The sequence below is a fragment of the Zonotrichia leucophrys genome, chromosome 2 (genome assembly GCF_028769735.1).
Source record: "Zonotrichia leucophrys gambelii isolate GWCS_2022_RI chromosome 2, RI_Zleu_2.0, whole genome shotgun sequence".
Lineage (NCBI taxonomy): Eukaryota > Metazoa > Chordata > Aves > Passeriformes > Passerellidae > Zonotrichia > Zonotrichia leucophrys.
Genome location: NC_088171.1, coordinates 91,410,594 through 91,435,787, shown reverse-complemented (window position 1 = coordinate 91,435,787; position 25,194 = coordinate 91,410,594). Strand labels below are relative to the sequence as shown.

Genomic DNA, 25,194 nt, shown 5'->3' with positions numbered 1-25,194 from the left:
GCCTTGGGGCTAAAATGTGGTCCTGGGCTGTGGGCATTGTGGGGGAAGCTCTGGGAGGAGGGAAGGGAGAGTTGTTGGTGCCCTCAGGAATCTATAGAAGGGAGCAATATGGGAAAATGGATAGCAAAAGTTTTATAGAGACAGATCCACTTTGCAGATGTGGATTTGTATGTCTGAACTTAAAAACTATGTTTAAAGCTGTGTAATTCATTGACATTCAGCTCCAACTAATTAAAGGCTTCTTGGTTTAATGAGGAGAATCACTTTCCGACAACTGCAATAAAGCTCTGCATCTCTGACTTCCCACACTCCATTTCACCTGCTTACTAATTTTTTCCTTGGTGCAGGAGATTGGCAAAAGGCCTTTTGCATCACTGTCTTCCTTCAGAAACAGATTTGTGTGCTCTACAGCTCCTGAGCCTCTTCTTTTGCATCAGATCTCTGATGGGGCTGCAAGGGCCGCAGGGCTGAGCAGCTCCTTTCACAGCACGGCTGCAGAAGTGGAACTGTGAGCACCTGACTAGCAGCTGCCATGGCTAAATTTTACATTCACTCTTCTGCCTTGCACCTAAAAGAATATTCAAAGATTTACACAATTAAATAGCTTTACCTTTAAGAGTTAAGTTGAAAGGATTCAGACCATGGAAACTTGCTATCCTTTCACCTTTATGCCCAACTTTTCAGAAAAAAAAATTCCTTTAGATGCTTACAAAAAAGTCACAGTTAAGGGTCCATTTGTTGATTTAATGTTGGAGAAAAGTACCTGAGATTTTCCTCTTTCCCTCCACATTGCATGTATTTACAGTCCATGGAAATTCATAAAATTAGACAAGTAACAAGCCAAAAAAGCCAATAAAATACATGCCTGATTTAAAAGAACTAACACTAAAAAAAATTAAGCCTCACCCTACTCTTTCTACACTCTACAGAATATGTTGATGATTTGTATTTATTAAATATAAACATACAGTGAGTCAACAAAATTTATTTACTTGTTTGTGCACTAGCCACTCAATCCTGTTGGTGTGGAATTTTGTGCAATGGTTTAAACAGGAACATTTTTACTACTCTCTATTTTAAATACTTAAAGCTTCTAGGCTTCCACTGACTGGAAGTCAGTGTCTTCCACATTGAATATCCAGCTGTCTCAATGAAAAGCTAAGATGAGTCAAAGGAAAAGATTCACTGTGAGTCACATAATACATCTTAAGAATACCATAAAACAGGTTATGGGTGGAAAGACCACCTTCAGAAGTGGTCAGAAGAAGACTTAGCAGTCTTGTCCTGAAAAAAGACTGTACAGAGACTTTTTCCCATCATGTACAGTCTGTAAAGGCAAAAAGTTATGAACAAATGCTCTCTCCTGTAACTTGATTCATACTACATATATTCTCTGGAAATTAATAGACTGAATCAATATTAAACCACATCATTAGTTCCTCCTTGTGGCAAAAATAATCTGCTGCTTCCAGACTTTGGCAGGGGGGAAAAATTCTGCACTCTTCATTCCTAAAGCCTCATTCCCCAGAGATGTGAGAGAAGTTTGTGTATCTGTGCTCTTTTAAGTCCAGCAAGGGAGATCAAAAGGAAGGGTGGACAGCTCCAGGAGATGGACAAACAGCCATGAATTAGATCACTGCAGTGAAACTCCACCTGTGCTCATGCAAACCTTGGGTGTTGGGGCAGTGGAGGAAGGTGTAGTAGAGTACAACAGTACAACAGCTTGATGATCATCCACCTCACCAATCCCAGGGGAAAACCACACAGAACTCACAAACCCAACTTCACTTTCTCTCACTTAACCGTACCATAGCAGAGCTTAAGATTAAATCTTAAAATTTAGTTTTGAAAATAATGTATATGCCTATATTCATCAGGAGACACCATTAAAATTCATTTCAGCTCACACCTGGCTGCCATGACCACGGGTTCTTAAAACCATGGGTATGCTTGCACTCCAGCTGTTTGAGGGCCAAGAAAGTCCCCATGTTATATTGGAGCAGCATGGGATAAAAAAATGGCAGGGAGATACAGCAAGAAATGCTATATGCCTGCTGTGGAGCTTCAGAGTGCTGCTGGTCTGAAAACCCTCTCTGGCCCTGTTTCCCATGGGCCATGTTAAAGCCAGCCTTGGTAATTTGAAAACCTATTTTCTAGCTACCTAACAGGCACCTCCCAAAGAAAAACAACTACCTCCTCCTCACATCTGTAAACACAGAACATGAGAGCAGCCCTCAGGTGAGATGAGCTGTGGGAGTGGGAAATGGGGATGAAACAGAACATTATTTATTGGTGAAGAACCTGCTTCTTGAAATATCAAAGATCATTTGTGCACACATACAAATTTGATTTTGCCCTATCATTGGGATTAAAACCAAGTATACAATATCAAAGCACTGCAATTTTCTTTTCAGAATTCTATTTTTTAAGTATTTTTTCTCTTTTACTTTCTACAGTGTCACACATTTGATATTAAAAATCCTAAAACAGCTTTTTTTTAAGAACACATAGTCTTACAAACTACATACAGCTATCTGTATCACTCCGGTACCTCTTTCCAGTTTTGTTTCCTACCTTGGAACCTGATGCTGTTGTTGATTATTACCAATGTGTCATCCACAGCATTGTATTCTCCCACCTTTACTTCTTTTTGTTCTGCAGAGAAACAAACAAGAGTGATTGTTTATGGCAGTTCACATGCTCTCAACTATTTAACTGATTTTTTCTTTTTTGACAGTGTGTCAAAAGGAAAAGAAATATGAAAGAATAAGGCATGAATAATTAAATCAGAATGCCAGACAGCTAACATCATTAAAAGAAACATTTCTGGTACTTGAAAGAAATGTAAAGCATTTTTAAGAACTCATTTACATAATCAGGAAATTTCTATTGGACACAGTCATCTCGAGCTTAAAGATCACAGAGTTTCTTACTGGCTCACACTATGCAGGACATTTTTACTGGGAGAACACACACAGCTAAATCACACATTCCCCTTCCATTTAAACAACTAGGACATCTTTCTCTGTGAAGTATTTCCCAGGAGAGTCATGGTGGCAGGCTCCAGCCAGTGTGGAGCAGGCTGGCCAGTTAGCAGATATGCTGGGAATCAAATCTCTTACTCTGAGTGAGAATTAGCAACTCATTAGTGCCCTGACTGCAAAACACACTCTGTTATATAATTAAAGCCAACGCGCACTTGAGTTAAAATTTTACAGTTAGTCTCATCTGGTATTTTGGGACTGCCATCACATCTATGGCCTTCTTGTACCTGACAGAACGGAGTATGCAGATAGAGGAATTTGTTTGTTTGCTGCCTTGGCCACTCTACCTGGATCTCTGACATGCATTTATCCCACACTTTTGATAACGTCTGGCATCAATTATTTTCTGTTATTTTTGTTGAGCTTTTGGTATGGTTTTCAAGGGCAAGAGCTTACTGAATTATCATTTTTACACTAAAACTTTTACATTTTGATGAGACTTACAAACCCCAGGCTAAAGATTTAACCACTGGCTAAAGATTTCTCTGAAGAGCTGGCTCAGCAGAGACAAAAATTTCCTTGCAGGCCTCTCTGTCTGGGCATGCACAACCCAATTTACATTTAAATTCCGAGCTCACGACCCTATTTGTGACACTGATTTTGGGAGCTGATGATCTTGAGCTAGATGGCAAATTTGGAAAGACTATTTCACCCAACAGCTTCACATTAACCTTTTCTCCTTTCTCACTCAAAGTGATTTTGCCTGTTCAGCTCTGCTGAATAGAGCATCTAGTTCCATGTTAGTAAAATCTACAGTCTGACTAACACAATTATCTGAGAGCTCACAGGAGGCAAAATTTCCTTAACACAAACTACTATTTTTATTGTTATGTTGCTATATCTATTGTTATATTTTTAAAATTATCTACAAGAAGCTGTAGACTGGGCTGCAAATCCGACAGAGGGTCCTAGGCTTTTACTGCACACCCATCAAGAGCTGGAGTTGGCAGTTCTGAAGACTTATTTGCCTTTCCCATGACTATGATCCACTTGGATGGACCTAAAACCAGTTTGGAGTTAAAGCAAAATCCCCTGGTGTCCAGCAGCAGTTGGGCAAAGCCCATCCACATGGCATCACATACTTTAGAAGTGAAGATAAATTTACAATTTCTGTCACAGACTGACCATTCACTGTGAAATAGATAAACTAATCGATTTTTGACAAATAAAATATTCCCAGTAGTCATCTAAAAGCTAAAATGGTTAATGCGAAAACCAGAACCAATCTACTTCCATTTGTATTTGCAGCATGACAGCTGTTACCTGTAGATCTAAAACATCAAAACACAACCTAGAGTAAAGAGAGAAAAACATCAGGATGCATATTGTAAAATGGTGGGAATATTAGATACCAGATATTCCACCACAACTCCTGACAGCAAAAGGGGATGACACATAACCTTGGTGTTGGTCTAGCCCCAGCATCATAGCAACAGGCTGAAGCCTCATAGCTCTGATGAGAAGGGAAATGAGTAATTGCTCGGCAATAATTTGTGTATGGAGAATTTACTGGGACTAGATGAGATGTAGGAAGTACATAACAGAACATGAAACATGTACAGAAACATGTACAAAACCCATGTTTGATTACAGTACTGAAATTAAGGAACTTTTTATGTGATTATTTCATGTGACAGATGATGCCATTTCTTTTCAGCACTTATAAATTCTTACATGGTTTCCTTCACAGGTGAAGTAACGCTGAGAATGTGCCTGTCCTATAACTAGCTAGCCTGGGTACCAGGAGCCAACCCTTGTAGGAATGGACCTCAGTATTTAGAGAACAGCCATCCACAGCAGCCTGAAGGGCACGATTTTTGGACTTAGAAACCCAAGAATGAGTTTAAAAACCCCAATATTTACTACCAGGAAACCCAATATTTACTACCAGGAAACCACATGATCAATACCTTGTCCCTTACCAACAGGAAAGGACAGTTCATAGAGGACATGTCACACTTTATTGAAGTCAAGAAGAGCCATAAAGATATTTGATATCCTAAAGCAGTGACACCTGTGGAAATTAGTCCGTGAGAGAAATAAAATGTACTTTTATTGAGAGGAAGGATATACTATCTGTTTTATGGTGTGATTACAGGGGTGCTGAGGGGAAGACACAAAAAGGCTTCTTGTGATCCTTTTTCTCCCAGCAAGGACAACTACAGCTGCTGGCTTTTCAGATCCTCAAGCAAACATGCTGGTCAATGACAAAGCCACTTCCAAATATTAATTAAAGGAAGCAAGAAGGCAGGACTGTGGTTCTCTTCTCTCTTGCACAAGTCAATACAGCTAAAGATGGGACTGCAGACTCACTTTTCCATGCGCCATTTCCTTCAGTTGCCTTTAGAAATTCTGAATTATTAAAGTTAGTACAGTATTTGTATAATGTAGCTCATATCTGTCAGACCTCTGAGAGTTAACAACAAAAGGACAGGAGAGAGTAGAACTCCTTCAAAGAAACACCAACAAAGTGCTTTTCAGAATATTCAGAATATGATGTTGGCTTCCTTTTCTAGTGCTTCTATTATTTTTAACTAGATCTTTCTGTAATCCTAATAGAGATATTGTATTGAAGTTCACAGTAGAATGCAGAAAAAAAATATGAGGGAAAATGTACTGTGGTTGTGAGATAATGTTTGTCAGTACCATGACAGAAGTGGAGAAATTTCAGAACTTTAATCTGAAGCTGTTCTTTCACAGAGGGACAGGAAAGCATAAAAACTAACCAACCCAGATAAAACTGGCCCAGAAAAATGTGACTGTAAATTATGCCTACAATTCTCATGGAATTATAAACAACGCTTATTGTTAATTAATTGCTACAGAATAGATTACTTAAATGGTCAAGATGAAAGCCTTCTGCCAACAAAGAATGAGATATTCTTACAGGTATATTGAAATGTTTTTCTCTACATATTTTATTACAGAATTTTATAGCCCACTTTAAGCAACTCCACACAAATTGACTCACTATCACTTAATTAATTAGCTCACATTTCACAAAGTTAGTACAGAGGATTTTCAAGAGCATATCAGGTAGTTACATGTTCTTGTTGAATAAAAGCAAAAAAAAAATCCTGCAACTGATGTCAGCTGAATGAAACAAATTTACCAAAATGCACAGCAGTATTATGATTGTCAGTTTGACTGTTATCCACTTACACTGAGAATTTCCAGATGAGACTATTCTTAGTTTCAGTTCCTTTCACTATATGTCATAATTTCTATTTTCACCACATTTTTGTAAGTGTACTTATTCACACCTCATGAAGACAGTTCCTACTGAAAGTGTTTAAGGATGAGAGAAATGCACTTGCAATGCATAAGAGATGGGACAGATGGATTTCCTTTATTTTCTTCTATGTAGACAATGCTGTCTAGCTTTCAATGACACCGCATCTAATAACACCCTCATTGTTAAGCTAATATCTTAGCTAACTAATAACTAAGCTAATAGCATCCTCAGTTATGTCAGTCTGACTGCAAATAACTCTCAGGGTGATGCAGTTAAGCCAACACAAAAATGTTTATATCAGTATAAGCACCAGTACACTTTATGCTTATAAAGGCCCCTCTGAAAAACCACCATATCCTAAAAAGTTTCAAAGATATGTATGTCGATGCTCATATCCATTCATTAACTTCTGTACGTCTGCTTGGATATACTCAAGCAAAAACTATGTCTGTGCTACAATGAAGCCAAATTACATGTTTGTCCTAACATCATTGCACCGCCTAAACCACATGGCTCCAAATGAAGATTAAGGATTTCAAAGCTCATCATAGCTTAACATAGCCTGACACAACTAAGAACACTGTTATGTCACTGCAGCTCTTTATAAGCTCAGAATTCCATGCAAACCACAAAGAGAAATATGAGCGAGTGATGAGTATTCAATTTCCAACAAATATGAAGTAAATTTTAAAGTAAATTTAATAAACTTAGCATGGACTATTCTCCAGAAAACTAAGGGTCACAGAAGTTTCTCATCTAGAGGACACAAGCTGTGCTTGATTTAGAAGCAGCAGAAAAATGATATTACATATAGCTGGAAGCTATATCTAATATTATTTTCCTGTTCCTTCAAAAGTACTACTGCTACTAAAACGTACCTAGGTCTTAGTTTATTCTGAAAAAGGTGCTGCCCCAATGACTCCTCCTTGAAAAGATTTTCAAAATTTTTTATATAACCTCTCCTACTCATTCCCACAGTTAATGATCACTGTACTCCCTTAAACTTTCCTGTTTAACAATCCCTTCTCCCACTGCCTTCCAGATGCCCCTTTTGCTTAACCCTCCTAATTCAGTGGGAGTGATTAGATGCTTAGCCTTTTAGAAAATCTTGCTGCATAATCAGCACTCAGCAGCCTGTCTCAAGAACCAATATTATTAAACCTTGTCCTACAACAGAACCATTTAGTTTCTGAGCATTACTCCTTATTCATGCATCAGAGCTCAACAGGACTGCTGGCAGCTATAGGGAATACTTAGTCATCAGATCTCAGAAGAATTTTGGAAGAATTTGCCAACAGGTGAAAACTAAGGATGGTCCATATGCACCTGAAATAACTGAAGAGGATGGCTCTAAAATTTGGAAAGATTTTCTGGTGATTTCAGCAGGGGCAAAGTTAATTTTCTTCACAGTGGCTAATACAGGGCTGTGTTCTGGATTTCTGCTGGACACAGAGTTGATAATATAGAGATGGTTTTGTTCTTGCTGAGCAGGGCTTATACAGAGTCAAGACCTTTCTGTTTTTCATGCTGACACCTGGCAAGGGGCTGGAGGTACATGGGAGATTGGGGTGAAACACAGGTGGGAGAGGTGATCTCAAACCTGGGATATTCCAGGCCATATGGCATCATGCTCAGGATAGAAAGTGGGGGAAGAAGGAAAAAGGAGAGAATGAAATGACAGCATGTGCCTTCCCAAGTAAACTTTACGTGTGATGGGGTTGTGCTCTCCTGGAAATGGCTGAGCAGCTGCCTACCCACTGGAAGCAGTGAATGAATTCCTTGTTTTGCTTTGCTTGTGTGCATGGCTTCTGCTTTTCCTACTAAAGTGTCTTGTCTTTGTGTCAACCCCTGAGTTCTATGCTTTTACTCTGCCAATTCTCTCCCAGTCCTGCTGGTGGACAAGTGACCAAGTGGCTCTGTAGGGTTTGGCTGCTGACTGGGGTTAAACCACTACAGATTTTAATCTCAAATTTCAACTCAGTCTCCTAGATATGAATGAAAAATCATCCACTGCACAAGTACTCACACTTTCAAAGACACACCTGACTTGTCTTAAAGCTCACCATTAGCAAGCTCCTGGCAATACGTTCAGTGCGGCGAGTGAAGGGTGCTCTGACACATTACATTATGGTGTCCTGAGGCTTGTCTCTCTCCAATTTAGCTTCTGCTCACACTCTCTTTTAAAGAGTGAATGCTTTTCTTTAACACTTTACACTGCCAGTCATCTAGCAATCACTTGTCACTGACGGGTCTTAGGTCTTCTTTCTCATTCCCTCCATTGCCTCCTGGGAAAGCTCCTGAAGAGATGATGTGCTGCACTGAGCGACAGCAATCCTGTGGCCAAGAGTGTTCAGAGAGCAAGTCATGGGGAAAGAAGACTGGCCAAACACAAACAGTGAAAAACTTAAGCTGGAGGCTGAAAACTGATGCCAAAGCTGAGAACATTTCCCATGTTTCAATAAATCCTGTGCAAATTGCCTGCAAAGTCTCTGCTAACCTGCCCTACCTGTCTCACTGGTTTTGAAAGCTGTTTCATGAAACAACAATCTACCAAATAACTGGAAATGCTGTCTCAAATGCCTTTACAATAATGAATGAAGCTAAGTGTCAGAAAAGCTAATTTCCTTCAGAATAAATACTGAAACATTTCATGTTGTGGATCATGTAGAAAGTCTTAGCAAATTAATGCAATCTTAACTTTCATAATGTATCCTTGTCAGACAGGACTGAGAAGCTTTTCAATTATCCTTATCACATATCAGCAATAACCAACACCAGTTGAAAGTTTCCAATTAAAAAAAAGAATCACAATAGAAGCTTATAAATAATGAATGAGCAAAACCTTTTTCATTCACTTGCAGGCAACCATTTCTTTGTTTAAAGACAAAAATGCTGAGGTTAAGAATCACAGTTCAAATAAGGAAGAAAATGTCAGGTCAGATAGAAGATTATTCTTCAGCAGAAGCTGCCAGAAAAGAAAGACTCAAGGAAGAAAAACATGTTACCTTTGCAAGGATTTGAATTGTGACAGTTTTTACCCTTGTAATTAGTTTTAAAATTTGTTTTGCCCTAAGAAATGCTGCTTCCATCTCCAACTGCAGCATAGCAATTTCCTTCATTTAAAGTTTTATTTATGTATTTTATTTATGAAATCCTAGATTGCATTGCTTTGGAAACATATAGACACAGCACACAGGAAATCATGAGTTATGAAAGCAGTATATATAACAAGTGATAATTACTCCTCAGAGCCAGTCCTGTGGCCATAAATCTTTCAGTCATCCATAAAGCAAAACAGACAGAAAGGTCAGATCACACAAAGGCCAAACAGGGCATCCTTAGAGTCAGGATAAAAGCTAAGGAGTCTTAACCCTGGGTGTATTTCACTATGTTAGTAATAGTATTTTGTTAAAAGAACAAAGGAAGAAAGTAGCACATAAAATATAATTAAATAACCTGAATTCATAAAAGGATCTAGTAATTTTGCTGTCCAAGAAGATTCTTCTATAAAAATATGAAGAATTTGCATTTTTATGAGCTTCCAAAAATTATTTTTACTGATTCTTTTTAAACTTTGTTTTCACCTTCCTTATTATACTTCTGTCTCTTACTCGGTTTTTTAGACTGACTTCTAGCTCTGAATAGAAATTTAGTAGTATAGTTCATATGGATTTAACACCTACAAATATTAGATATTTATATATTAAGTATCAAAGAAAGAGCTATATAATGAAATAAAAAATAAAGACTATGTTTAAAACAATTATTTCTTTAAATGTGAATCAACACCATCATTATAGCTTTCATTCAGGGAACTGACAAAGGTATAACCAAATATAAAGAAATGAAGGATGTTATGCATCCATGAAGCATAACAACAGTTGTGCTGAAGCAAATGAACAGAGCTTACACTAATTCCTCTGAATAGAAGTTCCTGTTTCTTAGGATGCTTAATAAAGTCCTTGATAGTTTGAAATGAGGTTCCTGCACATGAGATCACACTTTTTCTTGGATTTAATAATTGTAGCATAAAATCTTGACTGATAACACAATGTATAACCAGAAATGTATGTCAGTAATTTGAATAAACTCTACTAAGTAAATTAAAAGATAAAAATATATTTTCAAGTGAATATGGAATGATTATATTCTAGGATACATGGATATGCAATAACTGCAATATCTTAGTCTAGCCAAGGGTTGTTCTGCTGTTCATTCTCTTTTATATATTTGATTAAGTTTTCAGAGAATGCAAATCCTCATCATTCTGGGAGTTTATTTGCCAAAATAAATTATTCTTTAAAGTCAAATGATGTAATTATACATGTCTTATTTAATATTAATATTAATATTTATCTAAATGCAGCCTGGTCTACAAAAATTTATATTTATACCATTTATCATTCTGAGTTACTTGCTGGCAGAGTCCAAACCCAGCAGGCTTTTCTTGACTCAGAATTTACAGTGGGAAATAACATTGTACATATAAAACTACAGGCAGAAATCATGAGAAGAGACATTTGCTCTATTAATAAACGATAACTCAATTTCGTTACTTGTTGTGTCATACACTGGTCCATTTTCTGCAGGAGTGTGTGAGCGAATCAGCCTATGCAAGCCTGGGCTGACTTCCCAGGAGAACTCCCAGGAGCTTCCCAGGTTGGAAAGGCCATCCAGGCAGTGACAGGTTTGGACATGGATACCACTGATGTGCAGAGAACCCCCCTGGCAGCAGCCCAGGGCCCAGCAGCAGCTCCATCTGTCAGAGTCTCTCTGGGAGAGGGAGAACTGAAGGCGGGACCGTGCAGGGTGTGGAGGTGGCAGTGAGAGAGGCAGTGGCCAGGTTCTCTTGCCTCCTGAGCTTGATTTCAGAGCACTGAAATGTCAGAGGCTGTGAGGCAGAATTCAAAATACACCATGACACGGCACTCATTCAAAGGTAAGGGCCAGCAAACCACAGGAGTGCAGTGCTGCACATATTTCAAAATCTCTGGTGTTTCCAAAGAAACCCAAGATGACAGAGCATTAGTGTATCCACATCTTTTATCCAAGGGGAATAAATGCAATTATTATGTCCCTGGTGTCCTGAAAACTCAGTCTGAATAGGCACAGTGTGCGCTATCAGGATAGTCTGGCAAAAGAAAGATTTGAATCATTATGAAATTACCAGATTTCTTTTTTTTCAGTCACGCCAAAAGTTACTAATGAATTTAAATCAAATCCACCAAGCAGTGTCATTTAGGGAAGAAAAAACTGGGATAGCACTGCTGTCAGTCTTTTCTGACTTACCAGGGTAAAGTACACATGCAACTTAAAAATCAAGACACCCAAGACAGTGACCTAATAATCCCAGTTTCCATCTGCTAGCTCAGCACTTAAGCTTTCCATATGAACATGACAGATGATGTGATAGAAGATATCCTGACAGGAAAGACAGGGTCCCCAGGGACCTGGATGACCCTGACGCCAGCCCAGCTACATACTCTGATTGAATGAGAAAGGACATCAAGGTGACCTTTTCCTCCTCTGGTATGCTTAATATTCTAGCATTTCATTTGATTTTCTTGTGCATACCCAAAAGAAATGTTTTGCTACAACTACCTAAGCCTATTACTTATGTAACTAAAATTCTAAATTCAACGTGCAATATCAATTATTTTTTGCAGTAGAAAAAACAAATTTAAAAATCCACATCAGTTACTTAAAAGCCTGATGTGGTTACCTTTTCCCAGAGAGGCTTTTGTTGCCAGTGTGGTGATGCACAGCACAACAGTTTGACAGCAGCCCTGGTGTGTGGACAGCTGTAGCTGCCCTGCCCATGGCTGCTAAGTCTCTGCCACTGTTTTCAGTGGCTGCTCAGACATACAGGAGGAGCTGCATGATGCACTTCTCTCTGTGAGGGCTGGTTAGCCCTTGCTAACTTAAATGATAACCAAACTGAAGTGCACAACATGACAGAAATAAAAATGTCTCCCAGAGCAGATGATGTGTGCTTGACCAAAGGATCACGCCACAATCACACCCCCCAGCAAGGCTGTTTTCCCTTCACTTAGCAAGGCATGTCTGCTTTCTGGTGATCCCACACCATATTGGGGAGAAACATAAACTCCATTTTGGCCCATTTGGATGCATACCTATGATTATATAATTGGAGCCTTCCCTCCACACAGCCTTGTGTCAGGGCTGTGTTCCCCTCCCCAGCAAAGGGAGGCTCAGCACATGCTGAGCAGCCTCCCATAGGCTGTGCCTGCTCTGCTCCAGCTGAGAGGCCCTAAACCAAGATGCTCTGCCTTCTTCCTTATGTACTGCATCCTTAAAGTTTTACAGAGTTAAGAGGGTGTTATTTAAAGGTTGTAGTTTCACAGTTACCAAGCCTGAAAATGCAGGAGAGCAGCAGCTGCTGTGCATATTATGCGTGTTAGATCTCACTACTCATTATGTCCTTGAATAACCATTCTTGCCATTACACCAGGTGGCCTGTGAAAACACTGCAGCTCAAGAAGAGCATTCTTCATGATTCAGGGTCAAACCCAAAGGCAGAATTCCCACTGTCCTCATCCTAAGATACAAAATAAGGGAGTTGAGGCAGTGCTGAACACATTCATACAAAACTGCAAATTCTATGCTCTTTCCTGTCTTATGATTTGTACAGTAGCTGCCAAAGTTTTTATCCTGTACAAGAAAGGCAGTTTTGAGTTATCCAGACTGGTTTATCCCAAATACTTTACTCAGGACTTGTAGGGGAATAATTCAGGAAAAACTTCAGAGCAACAAAAAGTCCACTTGTGCTGTAACCTGCAACTACAAGTGATCACTTACTGAGATATAGGGAAGCCTACAAAGGCCCCCAAGTAGCAATATCCCCCCTAGATCACTGTTTCAGTTTCTGCTGCAGCGATGAACAAGACAGCTGTCACTCAAAGAGCCATCAAAAGCCAGAGACTTTGAGATTTTCCAGCTCTAGCCTTCCCCTGACAGTCAGCTCCCCATGCAAAAGTCTCATGGGATCACAGATTGGATTTCCCTGTCCTCAGGGAGGCACGCTCTGTTCTCATAAGGGACAGGCTTGTCACTGCTACAATTAGGGACTGCACTCTAGGGAGTCAGAGAACCAGCAGTGTTACACAATGCCAGGATGCCTGTCTAACCCAAGAACTGCATGATTCTTTGAGTGAGGAAAGTGTGTGCCTGGCTGCAAATTTCAGTGTTTTAGAATAATAGGAAGGGTTCTTAAAGATCATCTAGTTCCAGCCCCCTGCCATGGGTAAAGATGCATTTTACAAATAGTCATGGCTGCTGGGAAATTCCTCTTCAAAATCTCTCTTTCTTGTCTGTCCCCATGAGGCCACCTGAGAAGTTTGGAAAGTTTGGGTTACTCACCAGGAGGAGGGATGCTGTGAGAATGAAAGATGTGTGAGAGACCCAGAGCCTGGGGCACTGGCTGAGGGGTACAGGTGGTGAGGCTGTGAAGCCCCACGACCTCAAGCTCTGGAAGAGGAGAAAACATGACCATGCCCCACTCAGTTCTCACAGGCTCTAAGAGACAGATCCAGAAGGTGGAACCCACTCACGAGAGGCTTCTGTGGTGGGGTTTCAAACAATAGCATTTGAAATGTTTTGTGCAGCAGTCCTGCCCCACAGACCCCTACAAGCATATATCTCACTTTATAAATTTCCATTGTATGCTTTTTCAATTTTTTATGTAAACATAAGTTAATTGTACATCAGCATGAGACCAAAGCAGTTTTGAAACATAAGATAATGGCCAATTCAGAATTTATCCCACACTGATCCACACCTTTCATATTGATAGAGTTGTTTGACTTCCACCGTATCCTACGAGTTCATTTTAGTAGGATGAAATCTAGTCTTGAATTACAAAATTTACCACCACTACTATTTCATTATTTTTCATTTTAAAATCTAAAGATGTTAAAAGTTACAAGGGGAAGTTTGAAGGACTTTTGAAGGGAAAATCCCTTCAAAAATAATAATCTTTGCGAAAGAAAACTCATTAAGAAAACTATTTTGGTTTGGTAAGATTTGGGGGTTTTGTGAGCTGATCCTATGCTCAAGACAAAGAAACCACTCCAACTGGAACTGGTTGAAAGTAAAGTTCCAGAGGAATAACTCCTTTTTTCTGCTGCTTCAGCAAACCTCCATTTGTTTTAATCTGTTTTGAGTAATCTCTTTGTACTAAATACTGGAAAAAAATTAAAAAAGGAGGAGAAAGATCCAACAGTGATTTCCTTTGAGCACTAATTAGGAACAACATGTTTTACTACACGTCGAGAAATTGCTGTAGATGACTTTCTAAGACACAAAGAACAGTTTTAAAGTGAAACCCATTGATTTTATCTTTAATGATTGCTTTGAACATTTTCTTAAAATACGGTATATGTCATCATTGTGTGGTTTCATTTTAAAATCTGATTTATTTTTCCTTTTATTTCTTCATCTGGAGTTTGAATAGCTACAGGAAGCAGACTAGCATTAAGAGAAAAAGCCTGCAATGGAAAGCTACAGCCATTAAACTATAATTACTTCAAATAATAATGGATTTAATAATTAATATAGAGCAGTTATATAATACACCTGACAGACAGCTCTGGAATAAAGTTTTGTGGCAAAGCTCAACCAGAGCACAAAAGTGTTTATGCATAAGCACAGCATTGTATTTGTGCATAACATTAAATACACTTCTCTAAGAGTTTCCAGAATTAAAACTGATACTTCAGGTACTAAGAGAAAATTTGACAAAAGACTCCTAGTTTCAGAGAACCTATTCTGCTCAGAAAATTGATAGCATACAGCAACACTGTGTTGTTAGGACAGGATTTATGCCTGTGGGAGTGAAATACAATATAAGGCAAAAATCCTTGCAAAGCTGATTAAAACTAGAAAAGCAGAGGTATGCATTTTTTTTCTCATGTATGAATGTTGCAGTATGAGACTAAAGAATTGTAGAAATTTTTAAATTATTTGGGGATAAAATATTATATCAAATAACCCCCATAGGATGCACAAAACTTTGGCAATCTGTTGTATAAAATGGATGTAATGGGTTTTTCATTACAAGTGGGATCAAAAGTAAAAAAATTGTAGTGCTTTAAATGTGAGAGATTGGTGTCTAACTGTTCTAATATATTTTTTTGTCTTTTGCCTAAGACAATGTTAAAACTGTAGGTGAAGAAAGATGAAGCTAGTTTGGAGTATGAGAGGAAGCAGAATTTTGGGAGAAGGTAAGGCTAAAAGCAGTTTAAAAACATTTTAAAAAGCTTTTCCCTGAAACTGATAGCAAAGTTGTAGTGTAACTTTCAAAAGTCAGTTGTCCCAATCATTTCATTTCTGACAAGTCTGAAAGTCAAAACCACAGTGATTAAAGTATGAGAAGGGGTTTTAAATCTTACCTGATGTGAGTGAGTGAGTACAATCTCAGTGCATATGCATCTGAGTAACTGCTACCAGTCCCCTGATACTAACAGCATTTAATGGAAATTTAAGTCATAGAATGTATCCAGAAGAAAAAAAAAGAAGAATCAAAAAGACTGGGACAGAATGATAATCTCTTGGTAATCTAGACAGTTACATACTTGACAATAAATCTTTAACTACCCAAATTTTGAGAATCTCAGTACAAAACTGTACTAAAAAACTACTTAGGCACAAGTTTTGTCTCTTCACTGTCTTATAAACAATTCCTTCTTCTGCAATAGCATATACAGATTCATGGGAGCTCTCAATGCAAGTCAAGTGCTGTTACTTTTTCTCAGTAAAAGATGTGAAAATGAGCTCTTGCTTCCCTGTGTTTTGGGTAGGTACAGAAAAATCTGTTACAAATCTCTTGTTTCTAGTTTTAATTAACTTTGATTTAAACAAGAGCCATGGGATGTAAGACAATAAAGGTCAAAAATCAAGAGCAAGCAGTAGCCACAAACATATGAAACACATCTGAGATGAGAAATCACACTTCCTGTGTGAGTACAGTCCCTGGATCTGCACTTGTGTATTTGGCACCTTCAAATTCCAGCTACAATCTTTTTCTTATTCCTGATGCCCTCCTCACCTCAATGATGTTACCATCTGGCTTTCTGGAAGGAACAGAGATGTCCTGACCACAGTTTTAGTGGAACCAGCACCAGGAAGAAGAAGAGACATCAGAGGGCCAGGATTTATGGCTCATATTGCAGAGCTTTAGTTAAGGTTTGCCTTGGGTTTAAGCCCACCCTGCTTAAATCACTTTTCACTTAACAAGATCATGTTACTCCTCACTGCAGCAGTACCACAAGTGAACATGGGAGAAAACACAGCTGCTGAACAGAACAGGGCTTGTGCTGCATCTCCCTCTGCACTGGCCTAGCTGCAAGAGGAGTCGCTGGCTCCTTTTCAATCACACCATTGATGGGGAGAGCACTGCTCTTGGCAGCACCTCTGTTTTCCATGTGCAGCACCAACTTACTTTGCCTTTGCTCTGCTGAATTATTTCTGGCACACTCCTGTGGATATATTACTGAAAATGGAAGTTTCTTAGTTAAATGAAAAAGATTCTATAACTCATGTATCCTATTCATGGACTGCTTCTGCAGGTGCTTTTCAACCCTGAGCTGTAAAGGATCGGATTATTACAATTCATAGGGAAAGCAATTCTCACTTCTGGTATTGAGGCCAGAAGTCTCAATGGTATTGAGACCATGAGAACTTGCTGCATCACTTGAGTTGTTACATTCCTGTGCACAATGCCCCCATTCTTGCAGATTTTGAAGCTGCTGTTTTATTCAAAGGTAGCACATCATGGGTTTTCTGGTATTTCTTGTGTGTGTATGTGGGAGCATGTTGCACAGTGGAGCAACTATGAAAACTTCATGGACTCTTCTGGACTAGCCATTGAATGACAGTCCTTTCCTGCTCGTGTTCCTACTCTGAAAATACTGAATCCTTTCACAGCTTTGACATATACCCCACCTCACCCCTTCAACATACCAAAAACACTTTGCAAGACTGGGATATCTGACAAGAGAGAGATCAGAGAGCAGGCTGACACAGGTACGGCTGTAGGACACACAGCTCAGTGGCCAGGTCAGGCAACCATGCTGAGCCCGGTGAACAGCAGCAGAGGTGGTGGGAGGCACAGAGAAAGGATGGGAGGACACAGACACAGCCTTGTCATGCTTCATTGCCAAAGGTTACAGCAGGCAATGCTGGAGAGATGAGAGCCCTGAGAGACAGCTGTGTTTATCCTTAATGCCTGCATACCTCCAAAAAGAAATATTACATACAGACATTTTCACCTGCTGTTAAGTCCCTCATGTAATATCTACATTTCTTAAAACAAAACAACTATTTTTATCCTTTATCATTTACCAAAACAACCATTCTCTACCATTCTGAATTTTTTCAGAAGAGTTGCAAAGAGAGAGTTACAGGTAATATTCAGCCAGATCCAGTTCAAAAGTGGCAATTCATCAACACAACATCAATAACTGCTCAGATTGAGATTTTTGTTTATAAAACTGTACTTCTGAGTTTCCTGATTTTGCATATGAAAATGAAGTAATGAATAAACAGAAAATATACACTCATACTGCATTTTTGATAATGTATAATTCTATTCTTTTTTTTAGCTTGGGACATGATGTTCTCAGACTGTTTTAATTTCCTTCAGTGGGTCTTTCCATATCTTAAGAGATTTTTACAGGACATGCTGAAAAACCTCTGTGGATGAAAGATAATTGCATTCAATTGAAAACAAGTGCTAAATGTATCATGATCTAGCTTGTGCATTGTCTGTTTCCTTCAATAGCTGATACTGGTTTTGTGAAAACCTACTCACTGACTTCAGTAAGAGAAATTGGGTAAATCTGTTCTGAAGAGGTCCAATTTCCTGCTCTTCTTTTCTTAATAAAAACCTCCTTTACACCCCATACAAACCTTTTGTTGAGCTTAAACATAAAATTACCTGCTCTCTGATACCCAGTAATATGCTTCTAAATCATCTAATTCCCATCCACTTGAAAATAAAAATTATTCTATACCTTGACCCAGCCTAGAGTGTAATTTACCAATCAAGAAGGCACTATACACATAATTTGAAGTGGTGAAAAACCATCTGAATTTCTCTGCTTCTTACCGGAGACATTTTCTTAAAGGAACTGTGTATGACTAATCTAGTTCTACATCAGAAAGAAAACAGGCCTCTTGAAAATAAAGTTGAACAGAATTATCACACTAAATTTGTGTAAGAGCATGCCAGATAAGAGAATATTTTTCTAAAATTATATTACTATAGATTTACAGAAATCATAAATAAAAGAAAGTGTTAAAGCCACTTTTAAAATAAACTGTCTCAAAATTAAATTACAATTTTTGTCAGAATTTAATTTTTGGTGGAAACAAATAAAGAATTAATGAAATCAATTTATTGGTTTAAATACTGCATAATGATTTTTTCTAACTACAAATAAATTTATCTTGCAATCTCCTTTGATTGCCAAGCAAAACCAACAAATGCAAAATACAAATTCTGAAATATTTAATCTCTTTCCCAGATGTTACACAGGATTACTACATATAGCAAAATTCAGTGAGTGTTAATAAATATTTTTTAAAAAGAAAAATTTAAAATGATATCATAAAACAGCATTTGGGTTTTGGTTCTTTCTTTTTGGTTGGTTGGTTGGTTGGTTGGTTGGTTGATTTCTCTAGAGATGTGGTTGTTAAAATATTCTGTATTGGTAACAAATGCATTAAGAGGTTGAGACAAAGGAATCCCTGCTGAGGTGACCAGGTACCAAACTGGCTTTCTGCAGGGAACCGGCACAAGGGGACACAGTCAGCCACAGCAATTAGCGAGGTGCCTCAGGGAGCCCATAAAGTGTCCAAAACCCAGGTACAGCACTAGCAATTTCTGTGCTTGTAAAATTCACTCCAAAACTACCCATTAGCCTGAGGTGACACATCCCACAAGACTGCTGAAGACATAAGGCACCACACACAAGGAAGTCGCAGCTTTTCACAGGATGTTGGGTCACCAACTCAGCTACCTTGGTTCCGCCATCACAAATACACAAATTATCAGACAATTATCTATTTAAAAAACTAATTTGCTCAGGTTGTGGAAGCAGATTGTTATTCCCAACTGGCCTTAAAGTCAACCTAACGGGAGAAAAATTTGGATTAATATTTCCATTCACATTTCACCATACAGAGGATAAGGGGTGCAATGGAGCCTGGTGTTGAAAACCTCACTGAGAGCTTCCTGGTTTCTGGATGGGGTACTGCTGGCCATTCACCATGATCAGCAAGTACAAGAAAACTTTATGCACCAAGGCAGTATAAATTAGGATGGTAAAGTCTCCTTTTTTCCCATGTCAAACTACAATAAGTCATTCATGGTGGTATAACTACCAATTCTAGGAACTGAGAAACTAGTCTTCAGATTTGCTGTGCTATCCAAATTGTTGTGCTAGGGAGGAATCTAAAATTAATTTAATCTCAATTTGCATTACTAAAAAACACAATTTGGGCTTTTTCAGCTTTCTTAGCAAGGATTCTCATATTTTCAGATCTAATTTTGTTTGATTTATTCTTCAGCACCAAATTATTTTTTTGAGAGCTAAAGCTAGTAAAAAATAAGTGTCTGAACTTGGTTATTTAAACACTATTATATGGGAAGTGATTGATGCCTTTAAACCTACAGAAGAAGCAACTGGGTAGAGCTTCACTCAACTTATTTCCATTTAACTTAAATTCCTCCTTTGTAGAGCCACTACACTATTCATTAGTTAGATTATTTGGTGGGATTCCACTGTCCAAATTTCAGTGGGTATGGTGTATATCACAGATACCTTGTCTGGGGTTTCTGTCAAGACGCTGAGAAGACAGGCACTTCTTATAGAGCATGATTTGCTTGATTTCCTATAGACACATGCCAAAAGATAAGATTTAGTTTCATTCTGGAACTTTCTTCATCTTTCTTTAAGGTGGTTCAAGACAACTTACCCAGATGCAAATATCTGGGTTAGTTTTTTGAATTTTTCATGGATATCACACATGACACAGGTTTCATCTCCTGAGATGACCTCCTTACAAATAAAAGGTGAAGGAAAACAAACACTGAACTAATAAATTATTCCCTTCTTACACAATGATTTATCACATGCAGCAGCATAGCTTTGAAGAGAGTTGAAGGACAAATGTTTGAAAGAAAGGTTTTCATAGAGGCCACTAAACAAAACAATACCTGCTCACAAAAAATAATCCTGCTGTCACTTACACCTGTACAAACAGAGTGCAGCACACATACAACAAAAACTGAGATCAGCCAGACATGATTCCTGTTGCACTGATATATTTGGGCTTAAGACTTTTCTTGACATTTCCTACCATTTAACTAGTTTAAGCTAATTATGTACCTTTTCCTGTTAATAAAGTAGTTCAAAGGTCTATGACTGTTCAAATGTAAGTTAAGAAATTTTAATTTCTTTCCATTTGTGTTAGCCAGGAGATTCAATGACCTAGACACCAAGGTCAAAAACAAATATGGGCATAATTAACAGTGCAGAAATATTCTAGATCTGACCCAATACTTTTTTGTGACGAGAAAGAGGAATTTCCCCTAGCCCCACTCAGCATCCTAGATCAGTAACAGGAACATTCCTGTTGCATCAAATAAGTGTTTAAGTTCCCTCTCAGAAGAATCTGGATGAGGGATCCAAAATCAGTTATCCCCCAGTTTAGATAAATGCCCCAGCTTCTGGACTGTCATTTTGCTCTTTCTTTGTGGTAAATTAATATTTATATATCTATACATAGCAAAAAAGAATAAGTATGTAAGACTTGGAAATTCACCTCAAATATATCTCAGGAGCAGTTCAGTACCTTCAGAATAAAGGAAATTTTGATGTAAATTCTTTTTCTACAGCGAGTGGAGGTTGGAACTACATCAGAATTGTGCAGTTTTTATGTGGGTGGTCTGTCTGCTGTGTATGAGGGCATCCTGAGCAATATTGCATTGTGTCAGAAAACAATTTGTCCTGAGGTATTAGGGCTTAAGACGTGGCTTATATGTGCCACATTTTAGTGCAAGTCTGGTGCAGATAAATGCTGGTGTAAATATGGGCATACAGGGAAATAAGGATCAAACAAACATCTGAGGAACAGCTTGAGGATCTACATTCTTACCATTCAATTGGTAAAATAACTAAAATAGCTTTCAATTAAATCCATAATATTCAGTTATCAAATAAAACAAATATATGTTCTTGGCAAGCAGAGTCAATTTGTAAATTTTTCAAAACCAATAAAAAACCCAAAAAAACCAGTGCACAAAAAACCCCATTCAAAATGACACACAATTAACTGTATAGACACTTTAGCAAGAAATAAATTCTATGTACACCTATTTCATTTGTAGTCCTAAAAGAAGGCATTGCAGCAGGCTATCACACACCTGGTATAACTTCAGTTCTTGAAGAAATAAAGTTTTGCATTTCCTATGCCTCAAGAAAATAATTTCTATATTTTGGGTACTTAACATTGGTTCAGATTATATACTATGAGATCAAGGTAGCCTGTGGATCAATACTTTAAAAATTTAAAAGGTGCTACAGTCATAGATGAGGATTTAATCCATGTGCAAAACGAGGTCTCTTGTGTTGTCTGTCGTATTACAGGTTTGACTGTGTGAGAGGCTGAAGACCCTGAATGCCCATCAATTTCACATTTCAGGATGGATTCAGAACTTTGCTGTATCAATCTCAGAGTTCAGTGTTACAACTACACTATCTTCATAAAGCAGTGTTTAATTACAGCACATACATGGCAGTAATTCATCATACCATAAGCTACTGCTGATTAAAAGCTGTAAGCTGGTTTTAAAACCTCGTGCACTCATTATAATCAACAGTAGGGAATGATTCCTAAAGGCCTGACCCATTTCCAATGGGATTTGACCCAATTTAGTGTGATGCAGCTTTATTTATATTTTATATGTTGTTTGGGTTTTATCCACCTAACAGATCAGCTATTGATTTCTATGTAACAGCATAATTTATAGAACCATTCCAGATCAAAAAGAAAAACAGCTATTCAATTTTGTTTCTCCTTGGGTATTCCATTGGGATTAATTATCCACCATCATCTAGCTGTCTTGTTTTGAAAAATGAAATGTGTATGGCATAAGTGTCCTGGCAGTTTCTTCTCTATGACCATTACATAGAATTACCTCATGATTTGGCCAACATGTAATCTGAATAGTCCCCTAAATCCTTCTCTACCCTCATAATTATGGATCACAGGCAAAAATCCCATCATTGAGAATGGCTGTTACATTGTAGTATAGGATGGAAACCTATCATGTGTATAAGCTAAGAAGCTCTCCTCCTGCTTCAGACCTTTACAAGGCACCCACATCTTTTAGCTCGGGAAATCTGTGGCAATTTCTTGAACAGCAATTAACAAATCTCAGATGAGGACAATTCCCAGAAAACTCATACCATCTGAGAAAAGGGAATACACAGGAGGATATTCTAGTCAAAGCACAAAGGAGTTTACCACTATTCCAGGCAGATTGCTACTGACCTTCTACAAGGAGTGGAAAACACACACATGGTGGTGACAGAGGACATTATATGATGCTTATGCCAAAACTGAGATAACACTATATGCATATCACTATTTTTTATATAAAATTTAACCAATTGGAAAATTCCTAGCATTTTTACCACAGCAAGAATTAAACCTAGTTTTCAAGGTCTAGTTTTTTAACAATTCTCTGCTCTACAAAGATATCAACAAAGATGAATAAAAAAAAGATTGACGAAGGGAAAATTCAGAGAACCCCAAAGACTGTATTTCCTTTCTGGGCATCTTAGGCAGCTTCCCAATTCCTGTTTTAGTCAATAAACTATTTAGAATGCTAAGTGGCAAAAAATTTTACTGAACTAGAGTAACATTATGAAATATTTCAACTCTGTGTTTCCATCCCCATCCTGAGCAATGTAAAACAGGGACAGAACTTCATTTTCTTAATGCAAAGTGACTAAAAGCCATGGACTTTTAAAAGACTCCATGACCTAATCTTTCACCCAGTCAAAATCAGGTCTGCCAGGACAGACTATTCCAGTTTCCTTATCTGGCCCTTGAACTGAGTTTACCTTGGCTGCTTGTAACTTTTTCATTGCTAGAGATTTTCAACGTTAGTAATTTTATACTTCAGAATGGAGGGAAAAACTATTTGTGAGTTTTTCCTTTGATCCTGTAATTTCTGACTTTTGAGTACTTGGATTATGACATGCAAATGTAACATTTCACTCCCTTACTCCTGTCTCCCCACTTTTTGCTTGTTTTTAATTACAGTTACAATGTCAGGATGAAAGGAAAGCTAAGAGGAATATATGTAGTCTTAAACAAAGCATAAATATTTCATCCTAAATTTATTCAAAATGATGAGAATATTAATGTCACCTGGAATGAGTGCCTCTTGAATGAATGCGAATTACAGACAGTCATGAGACAATTAATTATATTGTAATGAAGACTATGATGAGCCACTTTTACACCTGGTTTTTTTAGTCTATATATTAGTGAGCTGGTGAAAGCTCAAAGCAACAGATGCTGCAAAGGCTTTTAGAAATCATCTCTTATCTCCATCCTTTGCATCTGAAGTTTGCAGTTATCTGAAGTTCAGGGGAAGCACTGCTACATCTGGGGTTCCAACAGGCACAACTTTAATGCCTGTCCAGAGTCCATAGCTGTCATCAGCCCAAAAGCTGAAGTGTACTTTACCCTCATTAACTGTTCCTGGCCATGGCTGTGCTGTTTGAGGCAAGAAGGCTGCTCAGAACGACAAAAAATCACAGAATCATTTAGGTTGGAAAAGATCTCCAAAATCACGGAGTCCAACCTTTGACTGATCTCCGCCTTGTCAAACTTGACCATGGCACCAAGTGACAGGTCCAGTCATTTCTTGAATTCCTCAAATCTGTCACAAAAGAGGCAGCACACATTTCTGTAGGATCTGCTGCCCAGCACCAGGAGGTATGCAGGCAGACTGTGAAGGCCCAAAGCCACTCTCCCAGTACATCTGTCCATGGCCCTGTGGGACAGGAAGCCCTGCCAGGGATGCTAGTTGGACAGCTCTACATGGGCGCATCTTTAGCCGGCAAAAAGAGCCTTTTCTTCCAAGCACTCTGCCCATGCAAGAGCAGCCAAGGTTTTGCTAAATGGAAGAGCTCCAGGCCAATTAATGTGAATAAATTGAACCTGACAGATCATTTAAGATAAACTTTTATTCCTTTTAGGATCTCATGCTAAGTAAATCTCTACGTTAAATTTGACAAGGCAGAGCTGAGGAACTTTGCAATGCTCCTACCAAGACTGTTATTCTCTATTTATTATTCAGTAAAAGAGAAAAAAAAAAATATCATTATTTTAGCCAGATCTCCTTTGTCAATCATAACAAAGGTCTAAGGGGGGAAAACTTGGGAAAATGCCTACATTCTCAAATCTCCAGTTATGAAGCCAAGGGAGATTCATTTTTCTGGCTACTACATCTTAAAAAAGTTAGGGTTCAGCTTTGCTCTATTTGGGATGGGGCATGTCTAGGTTATCTTGGCTGCCAGCTAGCTTTACAGAATGACAGGATATCCTGAGTTGGAAGGGACCCACATGGATCATTGAGTCCAACTCTTAAGTGAATGGCCCATGTGGGGATCGAACCCACGTCCTTGACATCAATAGCACCATGCTCTGACCAACTGAGCTAATCTTTGGAAAAATCCACTTTGGGTGGCATTTCAAAATTATTGAGTGACTTAAAAATTAAAAAGCATAACTCAGTTGTCTTTTCCCCAGATATTTTATCTTTTGTATTCCTTTTATTTAGTCAGCCTCTTCCATACAAATTGATAGATTACA

At 38.3% G+C, this 25,194-nt stretch overlaps 1 protein-coding gene and 1 non-coding gene across 3 annotated transcripts in view; both read right to left on the bottom strand.

The window, feature by feature from the left end:
- The window catches only part of GABBR2 (gamma-aminobutyric acid type B receptor subunit 2), a 458,014-nt gene that overhangs the window by 159,514 nt on the left and 273,306 nt on the right, over positions 1-25,194 (bottom strand). For both annotated transcript variants that reach the window (XM_064705661.1, XM_064705659.1), the window contains exon 9: positions 2,575-2,655. In XM_064705661.1, coding sequence (XP_064561731.1) covers positions 2,575-2,655 — 81 coding nt within the window. The remainder of the gene's footprint in view (positions 1-2,574; positions 2,656-25,194) is intronic.
- On the bottom strand, positions 24,976-25,045 carry TRNAN-AUU (transfer RNA asparagine (anticodon AUU)). Its single transcript has one exon. It is a non-coding gene; the product is annotated as a tRNA-Asn (tRNA).